Raw genomic sequence first — 25,990 nt, forward strand, 5'->3', positions numbered from 1 at the left:
ATAAATCAAAATATTCATACAATAAAAAATAGGTACTCAAGGCTAAGTAATCGCACATTCACCCACAAACCCGCAGTCTCGTATCACCATATGAGTGAGCAGTGATTGAATTATGCATGAAATTGTAAAGCGATTTTGAGACTAATGCATAATGAATATTCCTATATCATTATTTTTGTTATCACTTTTTACAACTATCCGTGGTAATGAGAATGTCTTCTTGTTACAGATTTGAAGTTTTATTGGTGTTGGGGATTTCATGTCTCCTCCAGGCTGTCAGTCATGTCGGGGGTCAGCAGCTGCAGGAGTGTGTGATTTGACACGGAGGGAAAAAAGCAGAACTTATCGGAGCTTTAGCTGTAACATATGTCAGGTCTGAGGAGGCAGCGCTCGTATTATTAGCCTCATCCTGTGGAGCTCAGGCTGCATGACTGAGCCCGCACTCTCATCTGTACCTCTGCTCTCACTCAAGCTCCCTCTGCAAACAAGAATCCACACCCGAGGTTACAGACCCAGTTCGCTTATAGGCCCAGCCTATAAGCGAACTAAGCAGCCGCGTAGGGCCCCGAGGCGTTAATAGGGCCCCCAATCTGGCAACCCGTCTTATGCGAAGTGCAAGCGCAGCGTGCGCCACTAGTGTAGTAGCGCTGCTGGCGCGGCAGCGCACACAGCGGTAACATATAACACAAACCGCATTTATTTGTAATGACAATCTGGCAACCAAGACACCAAACCTGCGCTGATTGGGCAACTTCATTGTGCGCGAGCAGAACGAGAGCAAAACATAAACACAACACAACGTGGTCCTCATGTCCAGAGGAATATATCCCCCCGATGCCGAAAAACGAAAGAAGAAACTTCTTGACGATGTAAAGAAACTGCAAACTCAACAACACTCTCCAGGTATTGAACTTCTCTTACAAAGAGACGGTTAATGCTGCTGTTTGAAACAACACGATTCTGTCACGTTAGTTCGCTCAGGCTGGAGGCGACGAGAGCTCTGCCCCGCGCACAATAATATGTCTGAATGAAAGATAATAAGCTTCACATTTACACCAGCCCGGTAGTGTCAGCTGCAGGTGAGGCCGGGGAGGGGCGTCTATGCCCCGGGTCACTAAGAGGCGGAGATCCGGTCCAGACGAGCGCCGTCTCATCCAGAACCTCTGACGTGAAACTTTGGAGTGAACAGTGTGCGGCCCCTGTCCCGGGCCCCTGGCCCCTGTGCAGCCTCAGTCAGAGATGAGCGGGTTTGAGTTTGCGTCCCCTCTCCCTCACATCACCATGTGTGAGATCAATCGTGACTCGTGATGTCTGTTTGACTTCTTAAAGTGGAATGAGAGGAACGTAAAGGTTTATGCGTGTAAGGTCCATCAGCCAATCACATCGCAGCATTGTTTCATGCAGGAGTCCAGTGTGTGATGTTCTGATCAGAACAAACATTTATATTGTAATTCACTTTTAATAGAGCAATAAAACATTTCAATTTATTTAAAAAGCATCATTAGACTATTTGTTATAAATTATAATAAATTGATAGTGAAAAATAACCAGACATATTATGATTACGTCTGTTATAGAATAATACTATATATTTTTATACAAAAGTGGCAAAGCTGCAGAAACGCAGTCTCTTCACAATAGCTAGGTTTGGACCTTCACTTCTCGTTCTGTTCATTCTCTGGGAATAACATGTTTGCACTGTTTTATCAGTGTTAATTGTTAATCAAGCAATGCTTATGCCATTTGTTTAATTTAATATAACTTGTTTTGTCACTTTGGCAAGCAGGAACAGTTGGGAGCTGTAAAAGATGAATTAGTAAGGATAACTATTACTTTTACATTTTCAGTTAAAATTAATCAATTTGACCATAATTATTTTTCCTAGCCAATATTGTATTGAGTAATTAAGTACACTAATGTATTAATAACTGGCTTTAGTCACTTTCTCCTGGCACAGTTTCATCACATCATCATTTTATAGCATTACAACCTCAACATTTTACTCTTACTTTAGCCGGCTGGACCACATTAAAATGCACCAGAAGACCCAAAAAAGGTCTGAAAATCTGTGGGAGAATTGAGAATAAACTAACTGGCAAACGGATGCCCTGGAGTTTTGGTGCGCTTTGTTTGCGTTGAAGAAAGTTCCCATATGTGAATTGTTTACTGACAATGGCAATAAAACTGATTCTGATGACGCGGTGAGGGGCCCCCAAAAATGTTTTCGCTTAGGGCCCCCTGAAGGCTTGGGCCGGCCCTGGTTACAGACGAGACATGTACAGGCGTATGTGTTGTAATATGAAATAGCCCTGAGGATTGTTTTTCATTAGTTGTACTATTTTGTTAACCTTTGTATTAACAAGAATTTCCTCCAGAGATCACAAATGGCGATAGAGTCGTTGCCAGGAGCTAGCATTGCCTAAAGAAAATTATACAAATACATTTACATTCATTATATATACTTCTGGAGCAATACTTTTAATAGAACTCTTAAAATGTTGCTGCCAAAGCAGAATATTCAATATTATATTCATATTTATTTTGGCTTTTACTCTTAGTGTTGTATAGTTTTGGTAACTTCTTTCCCTGTGAAGAAGAATTAAAATCTGCAGTAAAAGTATTATTACTCTAGTTGAAAAATGTATACGTCATATTACTCTAATTTGCTAATTATTTTGATTTATAATTGAGTGCATTGGCCTCCGTCTTTTCCTTTTTCCACCTCGATGATCATTGTATAAACCTACTGTACTACTCACGTGGAAGGTTAATTGTTTCCAGGAGCGAAATAATTACATATTTTTAAGATGTGGATGCCAATTCTACCCACATTCAATGAAACATTGATTTAATATATGATAACTAAATGTGAATGGTTAATAATTTAAGGTTATATATACTTCAGTGAAATGCTGGAAAGAACTCAGTGTCATGATAAAAATAATGAAGAGGAGATAGGCGCCGTGCTACAGCAGTATAGAGACACTTCTCTCAATGATCCTGTTTGGGTGAAGCCGCAGCCCACACAGCCTATTATTTCTGAACTGAATGTCAACCCAATCTGACACTCACACGCCTTCTTTCTGCTGGATTGAAGTGAAGCAAAGATGAATATACAGGCGAACATACCACACAGACCATACAAAAGCTGCTACTGTAATTACATTTTCAAATACATTATTTATTGATTTCCTTGGTTATTGTTTTGCCCCTGTAGCCAAATTCTGTGGAGACCCGGGAGTGCCTGCCAAAGGACGGAAGGAGGGGCAAAGTTTCATCTTCAAATCGGAGGTGACATTCAGCTGCAGCGCCCTCTATGTGCTGGTGGGGTCCTCAACGAGACTGTGTCAGGATGACGGAGCATGGAGTGGATCTCAACCTCGCTGTATAGGTGAATAGTTCAGTCATTGGATTATTCTAGAGCTGGGGACCGCTTTATAACCTCGGTCTAAGTGTGTAGTCATTGGTGCATGGTACATTTGTCATGCTGGGGTTGCCCGCATACAGCAATGTTTTATATGTATTTATTTTTGAAAGTCTATGGGAAGAATCATTGGGGAATGTAGTTCTGGAATCTCAAAGTGGCCTGCCACAGTTGAACTCCAGATCTAGAGCTGCTTGAATTTAAAAATATGAAAAATTCTTTGCTGCTCGTGGTCCAGTGGCTTGCACACATGCGGGGCAGGCTGTAAAATCGTGGATCTGAATCTGACCCTCAACAATTTACGGTCTGTCCCCAGTCTCATCCTCATTTCACGCTCTACTGTCCTGTCAAATAAAGCCTTCAGGCCCAAAAATATTAAAACATCATTTTGATTTGATTAGATGACAGATGCTTCCAATATCTAATAGAACAAAACATTATAAGCTGTTATACATGAAGCAAATACAAAATAATCCACCACACAGTAGCTGAACATGTCTGTAGTGGCTGCGTTGGACACTGTCAGTTGCTTGAAGAGTCACGTGTGTCCTGACCGGCTTCATCTGAATTTGCCCCTCATTGCGCATGAGCACATGTGTGATTTATGTTTCTTCATAAGTGCCTCGGTCCTCAGCAGCACTCAAACCCTGTAATAATCAGAGCAATATATATCAGGCCAGCACCTTCAATTTCAGTTCTTCCTGCCATTCATAATGTCTGCTTTATTGGAGCCTTTTTGCGCCACGTCAGCCTCTCTGCGAGCTTTTGGACCCGCCCTCTATCGAACGGCACTTCACACCATTTGCATAGCACTTTAGATGGTTAAAAAGTGGGTAGAGAACTCATCAGGGTGATTGTGCTTTTGTCCAGCCTCTCTAGTCATTTTTCGCCTGTACGTGTTACACCACTAGAAAATTGCATTGTCATTACCAATGATTGCCTCTGTGTGCTGGTCTCATTTTTATTCGCATGGTGTCCCTCTCCTCATCATGACAGTGATTTTTTTTGTTCCAGAGCCCAGTAGAAGCACCTGTGAAAATCCAGGGACACCTGAACATGGCTTCATGAATTACACAACAGGCTTTAAGGTAAGATGGGAACATTTGGTTACTGGCTATGTAATTCATTCTTTAGATATATTCATGGCACAAAAAATGTTAGGCAATTAAAATATATTTTCTACAGCATCTCATATTTTTAAAGGATCTGGTAAAAACTGTTGTTATGAGTGAATGAGTGGGTGTATTTCAAAAGGCTACCGAACCCTTTACTAAACTTTTTTTCAGCCTCAATATCACAACTTTAAATTATTACCAGAAATGATTCCCTTTTCTGTACCGTGCCATGGTGTGAGAAGGTGGAACTATCCCTGATAGCCAAAGGGAAGTTCCTGCTGCTCTCTGTGACTGAACTGTAAAAGTCATGAGGATGTACCAGGGCATTTATCAAAGATCCAAAGCTCAGGAATATAAAGTTTGAAGTGACTATAAAGGTATGATAATAATTGTTTCTCAATTCGTGGTATCAACACTGTGCCTGATTGGCTCATCCACCTGTCAGTCCCACCCATCTGATTGAATGCTGAAAATGGTGACCAGAATGATATCGATCTGTATAATAACAAAATACAGATATCATTCTGGACTTTCCAGGCAACAATCCGTCTTGGTGGGCCTGGACTACATGTTTTCTATATGAACAATTCACATTACAAACCTCTCCCTGCACAAGGCCAGTTTGAGCCAATTTTCTGCCTTCAAATTCATCTTATTAAATTCATGTGCTTGCATCACTCGAGTCCATGTTCTCAATTTGCCTCCACTCTGTACAGCGAATCATTAAAAACAGTGAGAAAAGAAAACATAAATGCGCCGTTTCCCTTTCTCGGCTCTTTAAATGTGATGCTTGGAGCGTATTGGCATTTGCATCAGCGTATTGACTCGTTCTCCTTTGTCCTCCTGCGTGTTTGTGGTCAGGTGGGCAGCAGAGTGGACTTCCAGTGCCAACAAGGACACCTACTGCAGGGCTCCACAACACGCCTCTGTTTGGCTGACCTCACCTGGACCGGCACTCAGCCTACCTGCAGCCGTGAGTACAGAATATATGACCGAATAGAAACATGACTCATTGTTGCATCATTGTAGTCTTCCTCTGTTTTCTTCGGCCCCCCACTGGCTCATTCTGCTAGTATAGGCCTCCATTCTCTCCTTTTCTATTCTGTTAACCTACTCATTCCCTGTGTAATCTTTTAACCTAGATTAAATTTCAGATCTCACCTCAATCACTAAATCACTTACACTGGCAGCAATTATGGACATTTTGTTTTGAAGTACTCCGATGCCCAGCCCACACAAAAGTAGGGCAGAGTTGCGGGAGCAGTTCAGGGATGCCAAGTGCTGCTTTGAACTGTCTGAGAGAGTGAATTGTATAATCCTTTTTTAGCTCCAGGAGGTTTCCTGGGAATTATGGAACACATTTAATCACACTACAGGGCTCAAGGTTTTAAATCACTGAACCAACATCTTTACATCTTTGCTATACTTACTGTGCCCTTTATAAATGTTAGGTGTACTCAGTGTGTGGATTTACAGCATTGGATATAGTGCAGATTGTGTCTTAACTGTGGTATTAAAAGTGCATTTGTTTTTGTCATGTGTTTATGGCCATATGTATAATTCACCAATGCTAATCATTCAATAAAAGGTGTTGTTAAATCTGTTTTTCAAACCACAAGAGTAGGAAGTATGTATTTCAATTTATCTAACTAGTTCCTAGTGCTCACAAATCTTTTGACACATCGCTAGTATTCCCATGAATGCTTTGCCATTAACACAGCTTTAGAACCGCTTTTTCAGACTGAAAAGTTACGCAGGGTGGAGCTCCCTTGCACAGCCATTCAGCTCCCATCACGGGTCTGCAAGTTTGAATAGATAAAATGTTTTAGAATTAGATCAAGACTAATGTCTTTTACATTACACTTTCTGGAGGGAAAACTGAAAGTACACATTTATAAGGAAAAGAGGTACTTCTAATCTTTTGAATGGTGAAACGTCCTCAAAATGGCTCCTGTACTCTCATACATTGTACTTACATACATTCAATACTGTGCACATGCACTTATTAGTCATTCATAGCATGACGGGCTTTGGTGATTGAGCTGTTAAAGTATGAACCCTAAAAGAGACATGAGTTAACACACCCAGCACTCAGTCAAATAGGATCACGCATGTCTCTGTGGCTCATGCTTTTCTTCTACAATAACATACTAAATAATAATTACAAAAGATAAACCTTAACCTTTCAAATTGGGTTTCCATCCAGTCACCTTTAAAATGTTAAATTAGTTCCCAAAAGGTCTGTGGTTTATTGCTGTAATACATAACAATATGGCCCGCATTGTGGTAGAAATAGTTAAGATTCACTCAATGTATCAGGCCTTGGGCTGTGGCGTTGGTTTTTGTGTGTTTTTTTCATAACGCTGATGGGGAGGTTAACAGGTCAACAGCTTTTCCAAATGCATTATGTAACGACACATCAAAACTCTATTGTTAACTTGCTTAATCAGTTAACCTTTATGTAGCTGTGTTTTTTTTTGGGTTCATACATTTCTCCAATGAAATGTCACAACTTCACTTGAGAATTGAATGGATCACCTTCAGGCACCATATGTTATTTTTCTATAGAGCAGGAAAAAATGTGGCTATATGTTTGGCCCTCAAGCCTTTCCATTTAGCTCAATATGTTACTTTTTATAACCAAACTAAAGTGAACAGGTGTTTTCCTGCAGGTCATTCGACTGTGCTGAAAAAAAAGTTGCTGAGGTGCACATTTGTAAAAATCTGAAAAAGAGGCCAATTCAGCTGAGTGTGCTATGCAGTATAAATGTGTAACTAAGAATAACTTAATCATTAAACTAACATATATACAGTACAATATAGTGCTTTTTACTGTTATTACGATTGTTATTATGTTAATTCAGTTTCTATAACAAACTTTCACAATTGGTATCCGAAAATTAACGTAAAAAAGTTTGTATCCAATCAAATCTTGCTCATAAAAGTCAGACTGAAGTGAAAAGGTCCTTGGTGCTTTTTATATTTTGCATGCATGCAGGACTTGATAAGATTAGATACATATTTTATTGATCTCAAAGGAAATTTAGGTTCCAGCCGTAGCATCACAGAATTTACAAGCGGGACACACCATGTAATTAAAATAAGAAGCAATGCAAAGTGATAGTGTTGCCACTGACAACACCCTTGAAGGGCGCTGTATAAATCCAATGCTTGATGAATACAAAAATGATAATATACAGTAAAAGTCATGCAAGGATGCAACAGATGTAATTGTATATTTATAATGGTATCAACTTGCACAATTAGGGATTTGATTAAGAGACTCCTGGTTCACACATTAAGAATCTCTAGAGGTAATTTCATTTTTGTGCTATTTTTTTTTTTCCTTTTAGTGACTAAATCAGGCACATAAAATATATGATGACTTTTAGAGACACTGCATTTTGTGGCATAGAAAAATAGACTGTCAGCATTCTGCCAGTGTCAGTGTATCATTATACTTTACTCACCTTATTTGTGCCATTGAGAGAGTGGCCAGTGTGCACCTGACAGCTGACTGTGCTTACGTTTATGTTTAAGCACAAGTGCTTTTGTATGGCTCTGACACCATCGACCCTTGGTCAAAGCAGGGCCATAAATCCTCTAAAATACCTTTCTCTATGATTAAATGCTCTTTTGTTATTGTGAATCCACCTAACTGGATTTGGAAATAGGCCCGCCTCCTGCATCGCTTGCTGAGGAAATATATTGACACAATAGTGATTAAATGTCCATAAGTCAAAGTGTGACATTATTGGAGTTTAATCACGTTTAGCCGTTATCCAATTATCATATCAGTTTTATTAGAATCTGAACCCGATGCTCTTTGGTTTAGCTGCAGTAAACTCACTCAAATCTACAATGTTTATTGGATGAGACAATATCTAACCTCAACTTTTATTGAGGAGGTTCCACCACCTACTTGTCTTTTTGGAGATATTACAGCGTTACCCACCAGGAAAGTTACATAGTGCACATTTAATGGCATTATCAATCAAATATATGACATGTGTGTTGTGCATAAAATGTAAAAGGAATAAGCAAGATAACAAATACATGCACCGCTTTGACTTCGGGGTTTGGTCGCAAAACTCATTAACACTGACTTCCAGTTCAGTTTGCTGAAAGTCATTCACTTTTCATCATTTCACATGACTGTTCTGCTTAGTACAGCCTACGACACTGGAAGGAAATGGGTAAGATAAACATTTTAGATTCAATGTTATTATACAATTACATTTGTACAATTTAATTTAAATGCAGATTGTGTGTCAGTCCTTAAAAATGTAGCGGAAAAAGGGCCTTATTTACCTGTGTGCAGCTATTTCCATTTTCTCATTTGTACTTGTTTTGTTTCTGGCCAGTCCCTTTGGCTCCTGCAAAAATCAATCAGACTGGTTGCCTTTATCTGCTGTTCCTGTCTGTGTTCTTAACCAGGGCTTTCTGTCTCTATCAGGGCTTTGAACCAAGAGCTTTACATGTAGCGGTCTGACACAAAAGTAAAACTCTCTATGTTTGGGCCCCTTGAAATCTCAGGAGGAAAAAAAAATCTTTCTTGAAGTGTAAATAAACATGGCAGCTGAATTTGATGAGGGATAAGACGTGGCTTTGATAAGACAATTCGGGCGTTGTAAGTGTCGTCAGTGTTCACTCGCTACAGACACTACAACCAACTCTGGACATGTGCAGACAGTTTGTCATCTTAAATGGGTTACACACGTTTGTGCTTAGACAGCCAGAAGGGAGATTTACTTATTTTTTAGCAACTTATTTATAGATTAGACAAGATTGATTTGTCAGGGTGCTGAAAAATGTTGAGTGGCTTTTGCAGTTAACCAAAAAATGTCTCCATTAATCTCTATGGGGGAGGACTAAATCACATTGCACTCTCAGAACGAAGTTAAGATATCCTTCATTTGTGCCTTGGCTTTGCACATTTTCAGAAACATTACCAGAATTGCAAGTGAAATTGATAACACTGTAACATTTCTTAGCTTTTGTCTTAAAGTAGTGTGTTGCCTGAAGTAGACTAGTCCTTTGTTTTATCCAAACTTGTATGAGTAATTATGTATTCTGTGGTGCTGCCCTTCTCATGAGATGAAAAGGGCCTTCACAACCTAAAGTCAAACCAATGTCTTTCCTTCTCCAAAGCTTTTGCTTGATTCTAAAGTACATCCATTCTTACCTGATCATTTACACTTCCAGACAGAGCATGAACTCATTTTGTCTTCTCGGTCGGAAACATGCTAAAAACGTCAGACAGGAGCAGTATTATTACCACAAGCCCAAGTTTCTAACAGTGTTTTAGGTTTAATCCTGGCGTCGTGTTGCTCCTAATGTCATTAAGGCTCTGTGAAGAACCAATTTACTCCTGGCTTACTTGCAGCTGTCTCCAGTTTGACGACTGGCAACATTCTCTCCCTGAAAAGATGCAGAATTATTTTGCTAGTTCACATTTTTGTGGATGACTCTGCATCTGAATATGTCTTAGTCCTTGGAGTTTTTCCTGGCGCAGACTCATTTGCATAGATTTTGTTTATTACAGAGTTTGTTGGTTTTTGTTGATGAAGGCATTTTCCATGCAGTTTGGTGAAGAAATGAAATGTTTAAATGTTTATAAAGGATGTATTTTGGCAGGGAAAAACACAATTTGATGCAGCCAAAAGCCTATAGCATTTTGAAATGAGCACACATTAATCGTGCTAATTAAACGTAATGACTACCTTCTATTTCAATTCTAAAAGGATCAAAGCCAAATCACTTAAATGCATTTTGTGTTATAAGCACAGCAATTAAGATTAGATTTCCAGTACATTGTAAATATTATGCACATTGTATAATGCATTGTAAATCAGCATTTCCCTTTTTCAGTTTAATTGCCTTGAATTTTTCATTTTGTCCTTGATCATTTCTACTTTACAGGAATGCAAAATGCAGCCGAAACAGTGAAAGTTTGAATTTAATTAACAGAAGCACAGTTCCACAAGCCTATTTTCAACCGATTTAATCCGCTGGTAAACATGACAGTGTCTGAATAACTGTTGAAAATATCAAAGTATGAATAGTGTGGACTGATAGAAGGAGATAAACTGTCTGTGTGTCCTCTTTCCACCTTCTGCTGCAGTGCTTAATTAGCAATGAATATTTATTGTTTGGAAATACCAGACTTTGCAAATACTTGTACGTTATCAGTTTCATACACTCTCAGTATTTACAGTATATATTTTATTTCTTATTTTTTACCCCCCTTTGGTTTGAGTAACATTCACTTTTTGGCTCCTCGACCTATCCCTGATTATGTGTTAGTCTTTTACGTGTGTGGATGTAGCACTAACTAACTAAGCGTGTTTTCTTCTTGTCTCCCTCTCTCTCTCTAGCTCACTCGTGCAAACAGCCCCGTAGCCCAGCCAACGCTGATGTGGTGGGTCTGGACCTGCCCTCGTACGGCTACACTCTGGTGTACACCTGTCAGCGCGGCTACTTCCTCTCGGGGGGATCGGAGCACCGCGTGTGCCGCTCCGATGGCAGCTGGACGGGCAAGGTGCCTGTCTGCAGAGGTATGTACGTGGGCAACAAAGGTCTCCCAAGCAGCATGCTGGAGAAGGAGAGCAGCAAATACGGCAGGAGTGTGAAATTAAACTCTTTCATCCTGGAGAAAAACTATACGGGAGGTCAGAATTATACACGGAGTACATGTCCACTAGTTTTGGCTTTTGGAATCAAACTATTTCATCAAACTAAAATGTGCTAAGTGTACACTGTATGATAACCCGTGTGCACAGTTCATAGGAGGAAAGTGACTTTTGAAGGCTAATAATGGCTATAATATAATAAAGGCTATAATGTTTTAGCATGTTTTTTGTGCTACAAAGAGATAATATAGAGATGGCAGTAGTAGTATTTTCTTATGGTAAAACCCCGACGCAGTACTTACTCTTACTTCAGTGGCTGTTGTCACTGAAAGGTGATACTATATTGAATAGTCAGTTCGACACCAACTCTTTCTCCACGCCCAAGTCTTGATATAAGATCTGAAAACTGAGAAAATTAAAACTAAATGGTTTAATTTCACCACATGTTGTACAAACTGCTTTTGACATTTTAATACGGTGCTTGTTGTAGTGTCCAATTAAAAGCTAATCAAATGCACTTGTAGAGTTGTTTCAGTGATATTATCCCCTCTGTATCTGAGATAAAAGCCACAGTTAAACTTTGATATGTTAATATTTCACACTCCACTCCAAAGGAATGTTTCTGCTCAGTAAATTTTACTCCTTCGTTGTCCTCCCGTTGTTATTTGCCACTGTGCAACGTTGCGTTTCAGTGCTTCACATGTTCATGTTTTATTTCAGCTGGCTCCAAATCATATGAGAAAACTGTCAAATCCATACCAGGAACACCAAGCCCCAAAATAAACGGTAGGTTTGAAAATTCACCTGGAATATAACCATTTGAGAATATAACTCATATTGCTTATTGTACTGCTCCGCATTAATTACTAAAGATTTAAAAATACATCACAACACAATCTACCTAATATGCAAATTGAAATGTTTTCATTTTGTACATGGCTGACGTTTTGAGCCAATGGCAGCGCTCATTGGTGCGTGTTGCCAGTTTAGCCTTTAGTAGTTCTCTTTCACGTGAGTGCGTGCAAAGAGTTGCTCGAGCGGAGAAGAGCGAGCCAAAACTAAAGATCAGATCTAAAATAGGCCATAATCGCTACAAAATCCTACCTTTGTGAAAGCTGTAGGTGCCTGTCAGCCGAACACGAGCAGTTTGTTTTTACTATTGCATTCAATGGGAAAAACTGCAGTACTAATGTACTGGCCACTGGTTCAACTCATGACAAGTTTGTGCTACCAATACCCTATCCAGATCATTAAATATGTGAGAAGGAAGAAGTAAAACAGATTAATCCTTCCCTGGTTCTCCATTACAGTTATTTTATAGTTGCATGCTGTTATTTTTTCCAGTAATAATTATTCAAGCAACAAATACAATCCATAATCCAGTAATATTCTTCAATAGCATATATACATTGCATGACACAATATAAAACAAACATTATCTGAGTCACTTTCATCTTGTTAATGATGTCATTATGCCTAATTGATTCCTGTTATAATGCAAATGTTCACATGTTCAATCTAAATCAATGTTATATGAAGGTTACACAGTATGTTGGATACAAGAAAGCCCACACAGCCTCTCCATGGCTGATCAAAGTACACTCTGGCCCCTCCTTCTGGGTGGTATTTGGTTTAGCAGCAGGATTAATAGCCATGACATTTGCTTTAGACATTTATGAACCCACAGCAAGTGCAATAGTTTTGGCTATTGCTTATTTTGCTGTCACAGTTTTAGTGCCATTATATTTTTCCCCACTCTGATTTTTTGTTTTGGCCTCATCCGCATTGGCTACTTTTTGCAGTAATGAGCATGTCATCAAGGCTATGCTGGATTTTAGCTAACTTAAAAAAATAAACCTTCAAAATACAGTGGGTGTAATTATTCCACTTTTTTAAACACTTAATGTAAAGATTTCATTTTCCAAGGAGACAACAAACTTTGTGGTAACATTTATGAGGGGTCCGCTACATGCATATCTCCATAGGGATAGATAATGCCATACTGTGAAATATTGGCAAAGCAATAACCTCTCTGTAGACAATACGGGGTGGAACGTTAGATAATGCATCTTTAAACAAATTAATAATAATTGATTTGCACATCCAAAAAATGCCACATGTTAACTCTAAAAGCCTTGGGAGACATTGGCTTGCCCACACTCGAACCTGGGATCTTCCTCTTTGGTGTTTGCTCACTCAGCAACAAGAAGGACAAGCTATCACTACTGATGAGAAGAAACAAGGTCTTTTCTTCCTCTTGTGTTTTGTGCTTGTGGAGACATGGCTTAGTGGACAGATCTTTGACTGTGCACAGCTCCTCCGCACTAATGAGCAACTGGAGAGAAGTAAATCTCTCCAGTGAGAAGACAAAAGACGGCAAATTTTGTTTCTATATGTGGTATTCTGAGGGTCTTGGCTTAGCCCTTCTTGTCCATAGTGGCTAAACCAGACTAAACCATCCAATGTTGATAAAAGCCAACAACGCCACCTGGGAGTTCGCCCAGGACCAGCTAAATATAAGGGACGTAGGTTCGTTGCTGATAGGCAGAGACTTGAAGTTAGCAAAAATACATGTTTATTTATACATTGTCCATAAGTTAGTTCTGGATGGACATTACAGTTGGAATAAGTTAAGCACAGATTATTATTGGACGTTCCTCTCATAAACAGTTCAGGTCATTCACAAACTTGAAACCACTGAATTCAGATGATGGGGCCGGAACAGTGTAAAAGAAAGATCAGGAAAAGGCAACAAGGCAAGGCGGCCTTGTTGCCTTGGCACCCTTACTCCATGGCTCGGATCTGCAGCTGGATAAGTGCGTCGGAGGACTGGACAGACGGCAAACAATAACACGCCCGATAGCCGGCATAACGGGCGGCACACAGAGAGCGCGTTGCAGCAGAAAGTGCAGGCCCATGTCAACAAGCATTGAGAGTGGGAGACCGAAAGTAAGAGCGAGAGGTCAGGGGGCGCAAGGTAAGAACGGAAGCGCTTTTAAGAGTGGTTGACATCACCTTCAGCCAATAGCAAGTCTGATCAGTAGTAGAGCCCGGCTGCAGGCTATACTGTCACATTATATATATTATAAACAACGGCCCAATGTGATAGTGATTTCTCAACACTGCTCTCCTCCTGTGGAATATAACTTCATACATTCTGGCCCCTGTTTACATCCCGAGGCTCCAGTGTCCTGGTGCAGTGGGAACAACCTGGAGCTCAGTGCTCAGAAGACAATAAGATGATGTTGGACTTCAGGAAGTTCACATCCCTCTGGCCCGTCTTGCCCTGTCAGACACTTGCGACCACCATCACCGGGACCAGAAGTGGCAGCCCTCTCGTCAAGAAGGCCCAGCAGAGGATGTACTTACTGTAGCAGCAGAGGAAAGCCAAACTGCCCGCCCAGATAATGGTGCACACAGGCACCATTGAGTCCATTCTCACCGGGACTCTGGGGCAAGCAGGTCTGGTCACAGCGGATCCTTTTCACCCTGGACACGGACTATTTGAGATATTCCTCTTGGGCAGGAGGCCATTCTGACCAGAACCGCTCACCACAAAAACTGTCTCTTCCCCTCTGCTGTTGGACTCCCAAACACTGTATGAGTTTAAAGTGTCACTTTAAACAACTCACATCAACAATACTAACATTATCTATTTTAAATGCTATTCTGTCCATACTATATGTTTTGTATATTCATACAAGGCAAGGCAAGTTTATTTAGGCAATTCAATGTGCTTCACACACCAGACAAAATGCATTAAAATCATAAAACAAAATAATATTTTTAATTGACCTTTATATAACAGAGAAGAGTGCAAATAATATACTTTCAGAGATATCCACACCTAAACAAAATAGTTTTTAGCCTAGAATTTTACATTGTCAGAGAAGAGGCCTGTATCACATCAGGAATAAAACTGAAATGCATATTCCTCATGTTTAGTCCTAACTCTGGGCACCAGCAGGAGGCCGGTCCCTGAGGTCCTCAGAGTCCGAGATGGTTCATATGGCACTAACATGTCTGAGATGTACTTTGGTGCTAGGCCATGGAGAGACTTGTACACAAGCAGAGCTGCTTTAAAGTCTCTTCTCTGAGCCACAGGGGCCAGTGCAGAGACCTGAGAACAGGACTAATGTGATTGTACTTCCTGGTTCTAGTCAGGACCCGAGCAGCAGCGTTCTGGATGTACTGCAGCTGTTTTACAGCTCGTTTGGAGAGGCCAGTGAGCAGGCCGTTACAGTAGTCTAATCTACTGGAGACAAACGCATGGATAAGTCTCTCTAAATCTGGTTTTGACAATAATTTGGTAAAAGTATAGTGTTATTGATTTGGCGTGTCTTTGTTTTAGGTGACGCACTGATCTGTTAGATGCAGTGAGTGAATCCACAGGTCTATATTCACATCTGAGTGTCGTTTGCATAATTGTGATGTTACACATTTATTATTAACTGACCTCACGCCAGCACGTAGAGTGCTTCCTGTCTTTCAGACTTTTAACCAATTTAGGGCAGTGCCAGTGATGTCCACCCAGTTTATGTTTTACAATTTTTTACCACACTGCCTGGCCAAAAAAAAGTCACTACCTGGATTGAAATAAGCAAATAGGTACAAGCCTCCTATTGTATAATTGCTTCATGGGTGATTGTCTTTTAACTACAGTCCGTGGTCATGGAGATGATGTCAGTATGTTTGAAAAGGGTCAAGTCATTGGCATCAAGCAAACGAGAAAAGAGAAAACATCAAAGGAGAAACAGAAACTAATCTACTACAGATCTGAACCCAGTGAACCCTTTGCGCAGTGGTCAGTCTCCCAGCGTGAATACAAAAATTGTTTTACATTGTAGAAGCTTATTGAAACAAAGCCACAGTGAATGCATGCTGTAATCAAAGATTAAGGCGGTCCAACAAATTTTGTTCTATTTTGTTTTTTTCTGTGTTTTTTCTAGGGCCAGGCAGTGTATATGGACCCATTGTTTTTGAATGCATCATATCGCAGAAGCACATTCTTAGTTTGGGATTTTTGTTATTTAATTATTTTATTTTATTATTATCTCTTGCAGTCCCTGATGATGTCTTCGCCCCTGATTTCGTGTGGAAGGGCTCCTATGATTACAAGGGTCAGAAACAGCCTCTGACTTTGACAGTCACCAGCTTTAATACCTCTACAGGAAAAGTCAATGTAACTTTAAGCGACAGTAGTGTGGAGTTTCTGCTCTCTGGTGAGTCATCAATAAATCACTGGACTGATTCTTACTTCTCTTTCTGTCACTTTCATTTGTCTGGAGGAGGCCTTGTATCAATCAGTTCATCTCAAAGCCATCTCAAGCATGGGAGGGCAAATTAACTATTGGCTCAAAGACTAGTGTATTGGCAAGAGGCAATAATCTACATGTATCTGTTCTATTCCATTGTGCTGTTTTCCGCTGTAGACTTTTAGTGGCATGCATTTTTCTGTACCGATTGTTTATGTATAGATATTAATCTTAAATTAACAAGAGGGTATTGTCTTTTTTGTGCAGTACATTTGTGCGTTCATCCTTCAGTTATGCATTACAAACACATGTATCACCTTCAGTTTGTCCTCAAAACCTCTCTGACAACTGACAATCACATACTCATTGGGGAAAGAAGGGCGTGTTGTCTTGCCCAGAACCACATACTGCAGTCTTAGTTTGATAACCTTCAGTTGAAAAAATGTAGTTGGCTTTATCTAAACTGATATATATGGATATGTGCTCTTGACTTTCCTCCTTAGCTTTTCTTGTTTGCCTGTGTGTCCTCCCTGCTGCGTTTCATTTGTCTTTTTGTCCTGTTTATGACGGGTCCTCATTGCTCAATCGCTTTATTTACATAATTTCTCCATGTGCCTCTCATTTTGTGTTATTTTCTACTTTGCAGGAGTGTACAAGCGCCATGAGGCACGGTTAGCGCTGCTGCTCTACCAAATGAGAGCTTTGGCCCACAGTTTTTTGGGCCGGATTACTGATGAGACCTGGGCTATGGACGGATTTGTGAGTTATACACAAGGATTTAAAAATTATCTTTGAAAGATCTGACAAAAGTTGGTAGAGTTTAGTCATGGTTGTCAAAAATATTAGTCCCATCGGTAACATAGTAAATGTAAATAAGCACTAGTTCTTCATTTACCAGAATGTATGAGCCATTACTAACATGTATCAGTTTAGTAAGGGTTGTATTAATGCATCATTTTCTACATAGTTCAATAAGACATATGTTTCTTGTTGATGGCTTATTAACACTTAGAAGGTATTATAAGCCCTCTACAAATGCTATTAATTGCCTTCAAAAGGGCATTTAAACAAATAACCAGTGCTTATTAATGCCTAATGAATAGTTTAAAGTTAGTTTTAATAGTTTAAAGTAACTGGGCTCCAGTCACCCGCGACCCCTAACTGGAACAAGTGGTAGAAAATGATGTTTACACAGGTACCTTATTTTAAAGCGCTACAGTACATGTTTAAACCATATACTCCTTGAGTTTATGGTTTAAAGGTTTAAAGGAGATTTTGGCCTTGTATACATGAAAATTACTATGATCATCGTCACACAATTATGACATAAACTATTAAAATAATAAACATTTATTTTAACACTGAAGCAAATGGTGGGTAATCGAAATAAAGTGAAAATCAGAAACCCATAGCTCAAAGCAACCATCTGCAATTTTCAAGTTGTATTATACACAATTATTACATTATACACAAAAGCGTTATTTGTAACAGAGGAAAACGCTGCACCAGCTGGCTCTTGTGCTAAATTCAGAGTTTGTAACTGGTGAAGTGGTGTGGAATACTTGATTTGATTTCTTTGTTGTCAAAAAACACTGGCTTTTATGTGCACTTGAATAACAGGCACGCCTTGTTTCTGTGTTCAAGGTCTCAGCTGAGCCGGAGGGAGGCAGTTATGTTTTCCAAGGCTCTATACAGGGTAAAGACTACGGACAGTTTGGCCTTCAGCGACTCGGTATGTCACATTTTTAGATTCACTTAATGTAAATACAGGTATTGTTCTTTTTGCTTTTCTACTTCCCCTTGCACTGAATAAAGAGTGTAGTTGAATAGAATGTATGCTTCTATCATCGACTTATCTCAAGCAAAATGATCCATTCACTCCATAAAAGCAATGACCATTTTATGTTGGTAATGCTCTTTAATATTTGATTGAAAATAACTTGACATTCTATCAAGGTTAAAAGATACTTATACCATGGCTGTGGTACAGCAATGGTATTTTCATTTCATAGTCTCAAACTCAAACTGTTTGAATATTAAATGGTCTGCACTAGATCATACACGGCTAACGCACGGAAGTCAGAATTCGGTCTCGCAGCAGAGAATCTTCAGATTTGTTGGCCCGCGGTTCAAAACACGGCGTGGGGCGCTCGAGCTCCTGTGTCCGACTCCCGCTCCGACCCAAAATTTATTGCGGGATTAAAAATGTTTTACTTATAGATTACGTTTTTTTTCCTTTGTCTCCTAACTAGTACAAGAAAGGGTTAGGGTTATTTATTTTATGGTCAAACACTATCTTTGAGCAGACTATACGATGTGTGAAGTGGAACAGACTGTAATGCAAAGAAAAAAAGCTTTTTAAAGAGAGAAAATGATTGCCTGAGCTGTATCAGCGGGACTGGTCTCGGTCGCCGCCATGTTGGATTCAGACACTTTCGCCCCGATTCCGTATATTAACGAGTAGAAACTGTTTAATGTCTGTTATAAATGTTTTGTAGTAAAGAATTTTGACAATAAAAAAATAAATACAAATAAAAAAACTATTTCTGAATTCTGACTTCCGTGAGTTAGCCGTGTATAATCTAGTGCCGACAATATTAAATGGTTGTCCATATAACAGTAGCTAGTTGTCTGTGTACAGTAAGTGTATGTGTTATGTTTTTTTTAATTTGAACGCCCGTAATTCCTTCACTTTGTATGTTGTTGTGACTTAGATCGTCCTCTCCCATTACCACTGCCATCTCCCTGACGTGCTAATCATTTGCTCTTCGGTCATTTACACTTATCATTTGTGTGAACTGTGTCCTGCTGCTCGCTCTCATGGCCTTCATTAACATTATCATCATTGTCACAGTTTACATCACCATTAGCTCCAGCCAATGATGCGTATGACTTTTGTTTCCCCTTTTAATTGCACAACATCGAAATATTGTAATATTTTACCACAGCAGAGGTACATCAATAGAAAAGACATTTTCTACGGAATCACAAAACTGACTTCCAGTTATGGCTCTGGTTTAGACGGTTGCCTACATTTGCCTTAAAAAAAATTCAGTTTCACCCACAAAACCACAAAAAAATGAGGAGCAAGACGCTGGGAAAGCCGACTAAACAAATAAGGTAATGCTTCTGGAGCTAAACAATTGAAGCTGACAGACCGTAACCATGGCAGAAAGCTGACTCGCTCGCAAGCTAATAATGCTATTATTAACACGGCTCTTGAATAGACGCCCTCAGAGATGAATGTCGCACAGACAAGCACCCTCCACGATGTAGACTTGGTGGGTCCCCGCGGGCCGGACAGTGGAGAAGACGTAGCTCGTGGGAGCCCTGGAGGGTGAGGAGGGGGCAACACTGAGGGTTTTCTTGAGGCCGTCTTGGAACTGTCAGGACTGGAGTTGCGGTCCCACACGTCACCATAGAGAGCATATCGCCGAGGCCAAAAAATACGAGAAGCTGATAAGCCACGAGGACTGATAATGCAGTTCCTTAACCACCATGAGAAGGAGAGCGTCGTGAAGGCTGCAAAAGCTAAAGGAGACCTCCAGTACCAAGGCAAGAAAGTGTTTTTTAAGACTTATCATACAAGATCCGTCATCAACAAGCAAAGTTTTACTACGTCTATGAGGAATTCAAGTGGAGACGTCTAAGGCATGGCAAAAACGCTCCTCAGCAAAATACAAAACATAGAACATAGAACTGAACCACAGCAAGAGCTGAATCCACCAACATGGGGTATGTGATTTCAGGTAATGCTCACATTGTAAGACATTTCTGTTGTTTTGAAGAGACTTTGATTGTTGTGTGATTGTTTTTTGGCGTCTGACCTTCTTATATCTTATAAAGCTTAAATGGGATTATGAGGATGCTAAACCGAAACATACTTTAAAATGTATTAAAGATATATGTTTTGTTCATTTGAGTTTTTATTGCCAGAACAATGATTGGTTGTCACGATGATGATAGTGTCACCAAATTGAAAATGGTATTTACATACATTTTACATTTTAGCTGGTGTTTCAGGAGTTTGGAGCCTCTCTTTTGTACATATGTGTACGCTGTGTCTAGCGTCATGTACTCAACTAAGTGAAATTGAAATGGAAGGCGGTGGGGGAGCGTGGTGGTTTCAAGAGATCGTATACCCAGTTCACTGAGAGGACTGGCACCACGATTAGGCTGGGGGACATTCGGGGGACATTCATTAGGATTGGACTTTCCTCCATTATTTTATCGTTGATCGTTACAATCAAGTTTTGGGTTCAGTGAATGTTCAAAGCTTTTTTAATAGTTTGGCAACAGAGAACGCGTTTGACTCTGTTAGCTGGCCTTATTTCAAAGTGCTGAACACATTTTAAATAGGCAATTTTATAATGGTTCAACATCAAGATTTAAAATCAATGGTCATCTGACAGACCCATTGACCCTGGTCCCCCCTTTTGTTTGCTTTGTACTGTACTTGGAAATGAATTAAGATGTGCTATGTGCTTTGTGAGAAACTGCTAAAAAGATCTTGAGACATTGTTAACATAACAGTGTGTCCAGAACAGTACTCTAAACTATTGGCCCAAAATATTAGACAAAAACAATTGATGATGTTACAATTGATGGGACAGAAAATAAAATTGCTGCTACACAGATGATATCCTATTATATTTGCCCAAACCAGAAATTCCCATACCTAATGTTATGCATTTTCTTTATGATATTGGTCCAATGTCTGGATACAAATGTACAACAAACCCATTTGACCTATAGAAAAACCTACACATTACGGTAAATGTCCTCCATAAACATCAACAATCTTGGACAAAACTAAAGCACTCTTTATTCTACTAGAAAGAAAGACCTTGAAAAATGTACTCATATCCCATACTTGAGTTTAAGTCAAAGGAATGAAACTATAAAAATGAATGTTTAGCCCAGATTTCTCAAAAAATCCAGACTCTCCCATTTCCATCTCCAACAGGCCATTCGACGAGTGGAATAAAACAATGTCAAGATTTGTATGACAAGGCAAAAGACCTCATATTCAATTAAAATCTCTACAACTATCAAAAGAAAAAGTAGATCTGTCGACTGTGTTGAAGCCAAAACGGACATGATCAACATTTTGCTGTATTCATCTAGGTAAACGTGTAAACCACAAGTGAATGTGGCGTGGTTCAAATCCAGTGAGAAGATACAGCCAAACAAAGTCTTCGTAATGTTGCAGCCAAAAAGAAAATACTATCTAATCTGCCATGATCCTCCTCCTCTTCCCTAAACGTGTAGTAAAAGCATAAGCAGGTTCTGTGCAAAACAAAAGTGTGTCAGGCGTCAGCTGTTATCTGACACCAGGCGCTTTTCAAGATGCTTTTTTTGCATAATATTGGCCATTAATGTACACACGCACTGTCACTTAGGCCTGCTGTTATTTTTTGCTGCGATAATTACATGTACAACCTCAATTTACATGCATTATTATGAACAATGGGCCATACCGCAAAAGGCACGCAAAATTACTGCAAGGGAAATTGTTTAACCACACCATCTCACTCGATTTGAGAACTGTGTATCTGGCAGTTAAAACACCTGCCATGTACACAATCAGGATCAGCAGGGGAAAAGGCCCTCACAAAAAAACGGATGTCTCAAAATGTACTGTCAATCAAGGACTGGATTGAAATTATTATGGACGTTTGCAAAATAGAAAATGACATTCAAACTCATTTTGAATATAGACAAATTCAAAAGACTTTAGACTAAATGGGACAGATGTATGTATGAATGTGTTTATTTGTATTGTATGTTCCCTTTCTGTGACATGTTCTCGATCACAAAACCATCATATCTCACAACAGGATTTACCGTAAATATGTTTCTTTGTTTTGTTGTGTTTATAATTCAAATGTAATACAAAATCAACCACAATGATCAATTTTGTTCACTTGAACTTTCCACATCTGGCTAAAACCTGAATATGTGCATCCCTCCTTCAGTATTTGTTCAATCTTTGGTTTTGTTTGTGTGTTTTCTGTAGGTTTGAGTGTGAGGGAGAACGTGACGCTCCCAGACCCTGAGTCTTCTGGCTCCAGTAACAGTAGCTCTGTGGCAGTGGCCATCCTCGTGCCTTTCTTCGCTCTCATCTTTGCAGGCCTTGGCTTTTATCTCTACAAGCAAAGGTGTGCATCATATCCACACTCTACCGCTGCAGACTAAATATAGACTCTTGTTGTTGTTCTTTGAGAGTCTGAAAAAACTGTTTCTTTTCTCCCTGGTGGATGTTGAGAAAGTTTTAGATAGATCTAGATTTGTGTATGTGTGAGGGGAGTCAGCTGAAGAAACTCAGCAGTAGACCACTGTGGCCCACTTCCTCGGCCCGAGTTTACGCCCCACTCTGTATTTATACGCTCTATACGAGGCATCAAAGACTGATGAAATATAATACAACCAGTTACCGAGCTCCCTACATTACGCAACACCATACGTCAGGCATTGTAAATGAAAACAAATTGGCGGAAACTCAGTACAGTACAAACATGCAATATAAATGCACGGGGCCCATACATCGCCCTACAGGTATTGTTAGGTTTTGAAGATGTAATGAACCTGAACATTGTTTATTTAATTGGAAAGAGAGATATTGGTGCTTTGACTAATGAGTACTTGTCTTTGTTTTTGCAGAAAAACTGACAAAGCGCAGTACACAGGCTGCTCAGTCCATGAGAACAACAACGGCCAAGCCACTTTCGAAAACCCGATGTACAACACAAACACTAAATCAACAGAGGGCAAAGTGGTCCGCTTTGACCCCAACCTCAACACCATCTGCACTATGGTGTGATGGACTTCTCACAACTTATACATGCAAACACTGTATGTATGTGTCTGAAAAGACAGAACTGCTCAGAAATACAAAGCACATTTTCAGATTATGGCAGTTACAGTGGATCTTATTAGAGGAAAATCTCCGTACAGCTTGGCGGAGAACGTGTTCTACACTCTGTGAGTGTTGGTATGAGAGAAAAAGCCTCTGGCATATAGATAAAATAGAGTATTTTATACTCTAGTTCAAAAATAGTGAGGCTTCTTGACAAAGCCAAATGGATAAATATAGTGGGAAATCATCCCAAAACTGGGCCTCATGTCTTACATTCATAATAATGAGTTATTTTCACTAAAGTGCGGACCTTTTGTGTGTTGACCAATTTAATGTTCAGGGTCTGTTTTGTAGCAGCAGATTTGTGACAGCTGAAGAGGAAAGTGCCAGTGATGCAGGCTGTTTAAACGTATGGACATTTATACCTCCTAATTGGGTGTTGCCTCCTCATGTTGGAATTGCAGTTGGGGATTAATTTCTGTAGTGCAGGACAGTTTTTGGTTTGTTGCTGCAAATGAGGGTTTTATTGTACCAGTGCAGATTGTTTGAGCACAGAACAGTGCATTCATCATTAGCGTTTATTATCAAGCTGTGTGCAATGCTCTTTTTTATTTGATGGAAATGGTCTTGTATAAATTGCTGACTGGCTTGTGTATGTACAGGCCACGCACACTTTACTGTACATTTTAGAAATTGCTTCTGTTTAAAGGTCTTTCATCACTCAATTTTTTTTTATTGGCAAACCTTTAAAAGTGGTTACGCATTCTCACACTAAACCAAATGATCTCCATCTTTAACCAATGTCTTGCCACATCGAAGGAGATCAAGGTTAGATTTTTGAAAACATCAGCATGCGGCTCGGTTTCCCTGAAATGTTTTTTACTGGTATTTGCAAATAAGTCTGCTCAATGGTTAGAGGTTATATTATTGTTATTTAATCCTCCTTTTTGGAACCATTCAAAGACTAACAGAATCTGCAGTTTTCCACAATCTCACATTCCGCACTGTGTGTATTCTTTTGAAAAACCTTGTCTTAATTAATAAAACCTTGTTCTCTACTCCTACTCTGAGATACACAGATAGCTACTGGCAAATTTTATGGATTTAAATTTCATCTGAATTCTTATTTTAACCCATGAACTTCTGCCAACAAATGTACAGTAAGCATAAAAACAGTTTTTTGTCATCTTTTTGTATTATATTATCATTGATTGACCAGATTCAACTGCACTCTCATTCTCTACATTGCAGTGCCTTGAATACCGTGTGGGCATATGTTTTTACTGCATTCGTCAGCCAGTACATCATTGTAATTAATCCACACAGTTTGATTGGAGAGATGTAATGCGAGTGCTGATTACATTCATATCTGCGCATGACGGCAAAAAGGGAATAGAGCGCTGCTGCTAATGTTCCATCATGTCATTGGTTCTTGCCATCGCAGTTACATTTTGTACATTTATACAGTTTTGATATTCAATGGATTTTTTTTGGAAGATGTCTTGTGTTAAATGTATGTACTATATATTTTGCAAATTCATATTTGCTACAAAGAGAAAAGCGCAATTGACATCTGTTGTTTCACCTCCTGCTCCAGAGTAGACTAGAAAGATTTTAAATGTAACATACTTTTATTTGCCCATTGAAAACGTTTGTAAATGAATGTAAATAGAACAAATGTTTTGTAAAGAGATATATTTTTTAAGGAAATTAAGAGTTTGTAAGTTATTAAATATGTTGTGTAAAATTTCACATGTAAATGTCATGTAAAATCAAAAATGTTTTGTATTTTTTTCTTTATCAGCAATGTATAAATCCTTAATTTATATATAAAATATAAAATTCATGAAGCTATAGGTTTTTGAGTATTTTTTTCACACTTTGTGTTCAGCTCAGTGTCTCAGCGATCTGTTTTCTGGGCAGCTGACATTTTTAGGATCATTTTAAGTAATTTAACAAGAGATTAACACGAGATTAACACTAAAAAAATAAAATCTCTATCAAAACCTGTCAGGAGATTTCCAATAGGTTGTAGTTGGTGGACACATTTACTATATTCTTGCAGATATACAGTACCTTATGTGGAAGTATCACCACAATACTACTACCAAAAAAAGATATATTCTTTTGCCATATAATACCACAATCGGCATGTTTAAATTGAAAAGTCACTGAAAACTTAGTTGTAAAATTTGTCAATATTTCTAAACCAATTCAAGATAAATATTACTTGCACTGTCTTTTAGTGATAGTGCGGCACTATCTTTTATGTGACACTGGGCCGTTTGCTCTTCTTTGACCTGTGGAGGCTTCTCTGAGGCTCAGGGGGCTCTTACCTACTTCAGTTCAACTCTGAAGCAACGCTTTTCAATAAGCTACAGCTTTTAAAGGTCTTCTGGGAGCCTTGTCCAACACACTGCAGCCGCCATATTAGAGATATGCTTTTTCTTATCAACTTCTACATGAAGACTGGTGTAACACACCACTTGGATCTTGTTGGTAAAAAGTAAACGTGTCGATAAATATTTTTCATAAAAATCAGAATTGATTTGTCCAGGTTTATGTTTCCTCATTGTAGATACAGCTATGACAGTGCAATTCAATTACGCCAAACCAATGGAAGACAGAGTTGAATGTGTGAAAAGCATTTGGTGTATATTGCTTAGATTGGCCAATCCACAAACAGGAGAAATGAGGTTATTTGC

The 25,990-nt window shown here is 39.3% G+C and overlaps 1 protein-coding gene across 3 annotated transcripts in view; it reads left to right on the top strand.

The window, feature by feature from the left end:
* The window catches only part of LOC140373520 (CUB and sushi domain-containing protein 3-like), a 211,921-nt gene extending 186,786 nt beyond the window's left edge, over positions 1-25,135 (top strand). For all 3 annotated transcript variants that reach the window (XM_072460052.1, XM_072460054.1, XM_072460053.1), the window contains exons 61-70: positions 3,218-3,391; positions 4,439-4,512; positions 5,401-5,512; positions 10,917-11,096; positions 11,892-11,957; positions 16,235-16,393; positions 17,073-17,185; positions 18,071-18,158; positions 22,446-22,587; positions 23,090-25,135. In XM_072460052.1, coding sequence (XP_072316153.1) covers positions 3,218-3,391; positions 4,439-4,512; positions 5,401-5,512; positions 10,917-11,096; positions 11,892-11,957; positions 16,235-16,393; positions 17,073-17,185; positions 18,071-18,158; positions 22,446-22,587; positions 23,090-23,249 — 1,268 coding nt within the window. In that variant the 3' untranslated portion in view covers positions 23,250-25,135. The remainder of the gene's footprint in view (positions 1-3,217; positions 3,392-4,438; positions 4,513-5,400; positions 5,513-10,916; positions 11,097-11,891; positions 11,958-16,234; positions 16,394-17,072; positions 17,186-18,070; positions 18,159-22,445; positions 22,588-23,089) is intronic.
* The last annotated feature ends 855 nt before the right edge of the window (positions 25,136-25,990 follow it).

The sequence above is a fragment of the Eucyclogobius newberryi genome, unplaced genomic scaffold (assembly GCF_026437365.1).
Source record: "Eucyclogobius newberryi isolate DKJ021-1_F unplaced genomic scaffold, fEucNew1.0.hap1 SCAF_3, whole genome shotgun sequence".
In the NCBI taxonomy this organism is placed as follows: Eukaryota; Metazoa; Chordata; class Actinopteri; order Gobiiformes; family Gobiidae; genus Eucyclogobius; species Eucyclogobius newberryi.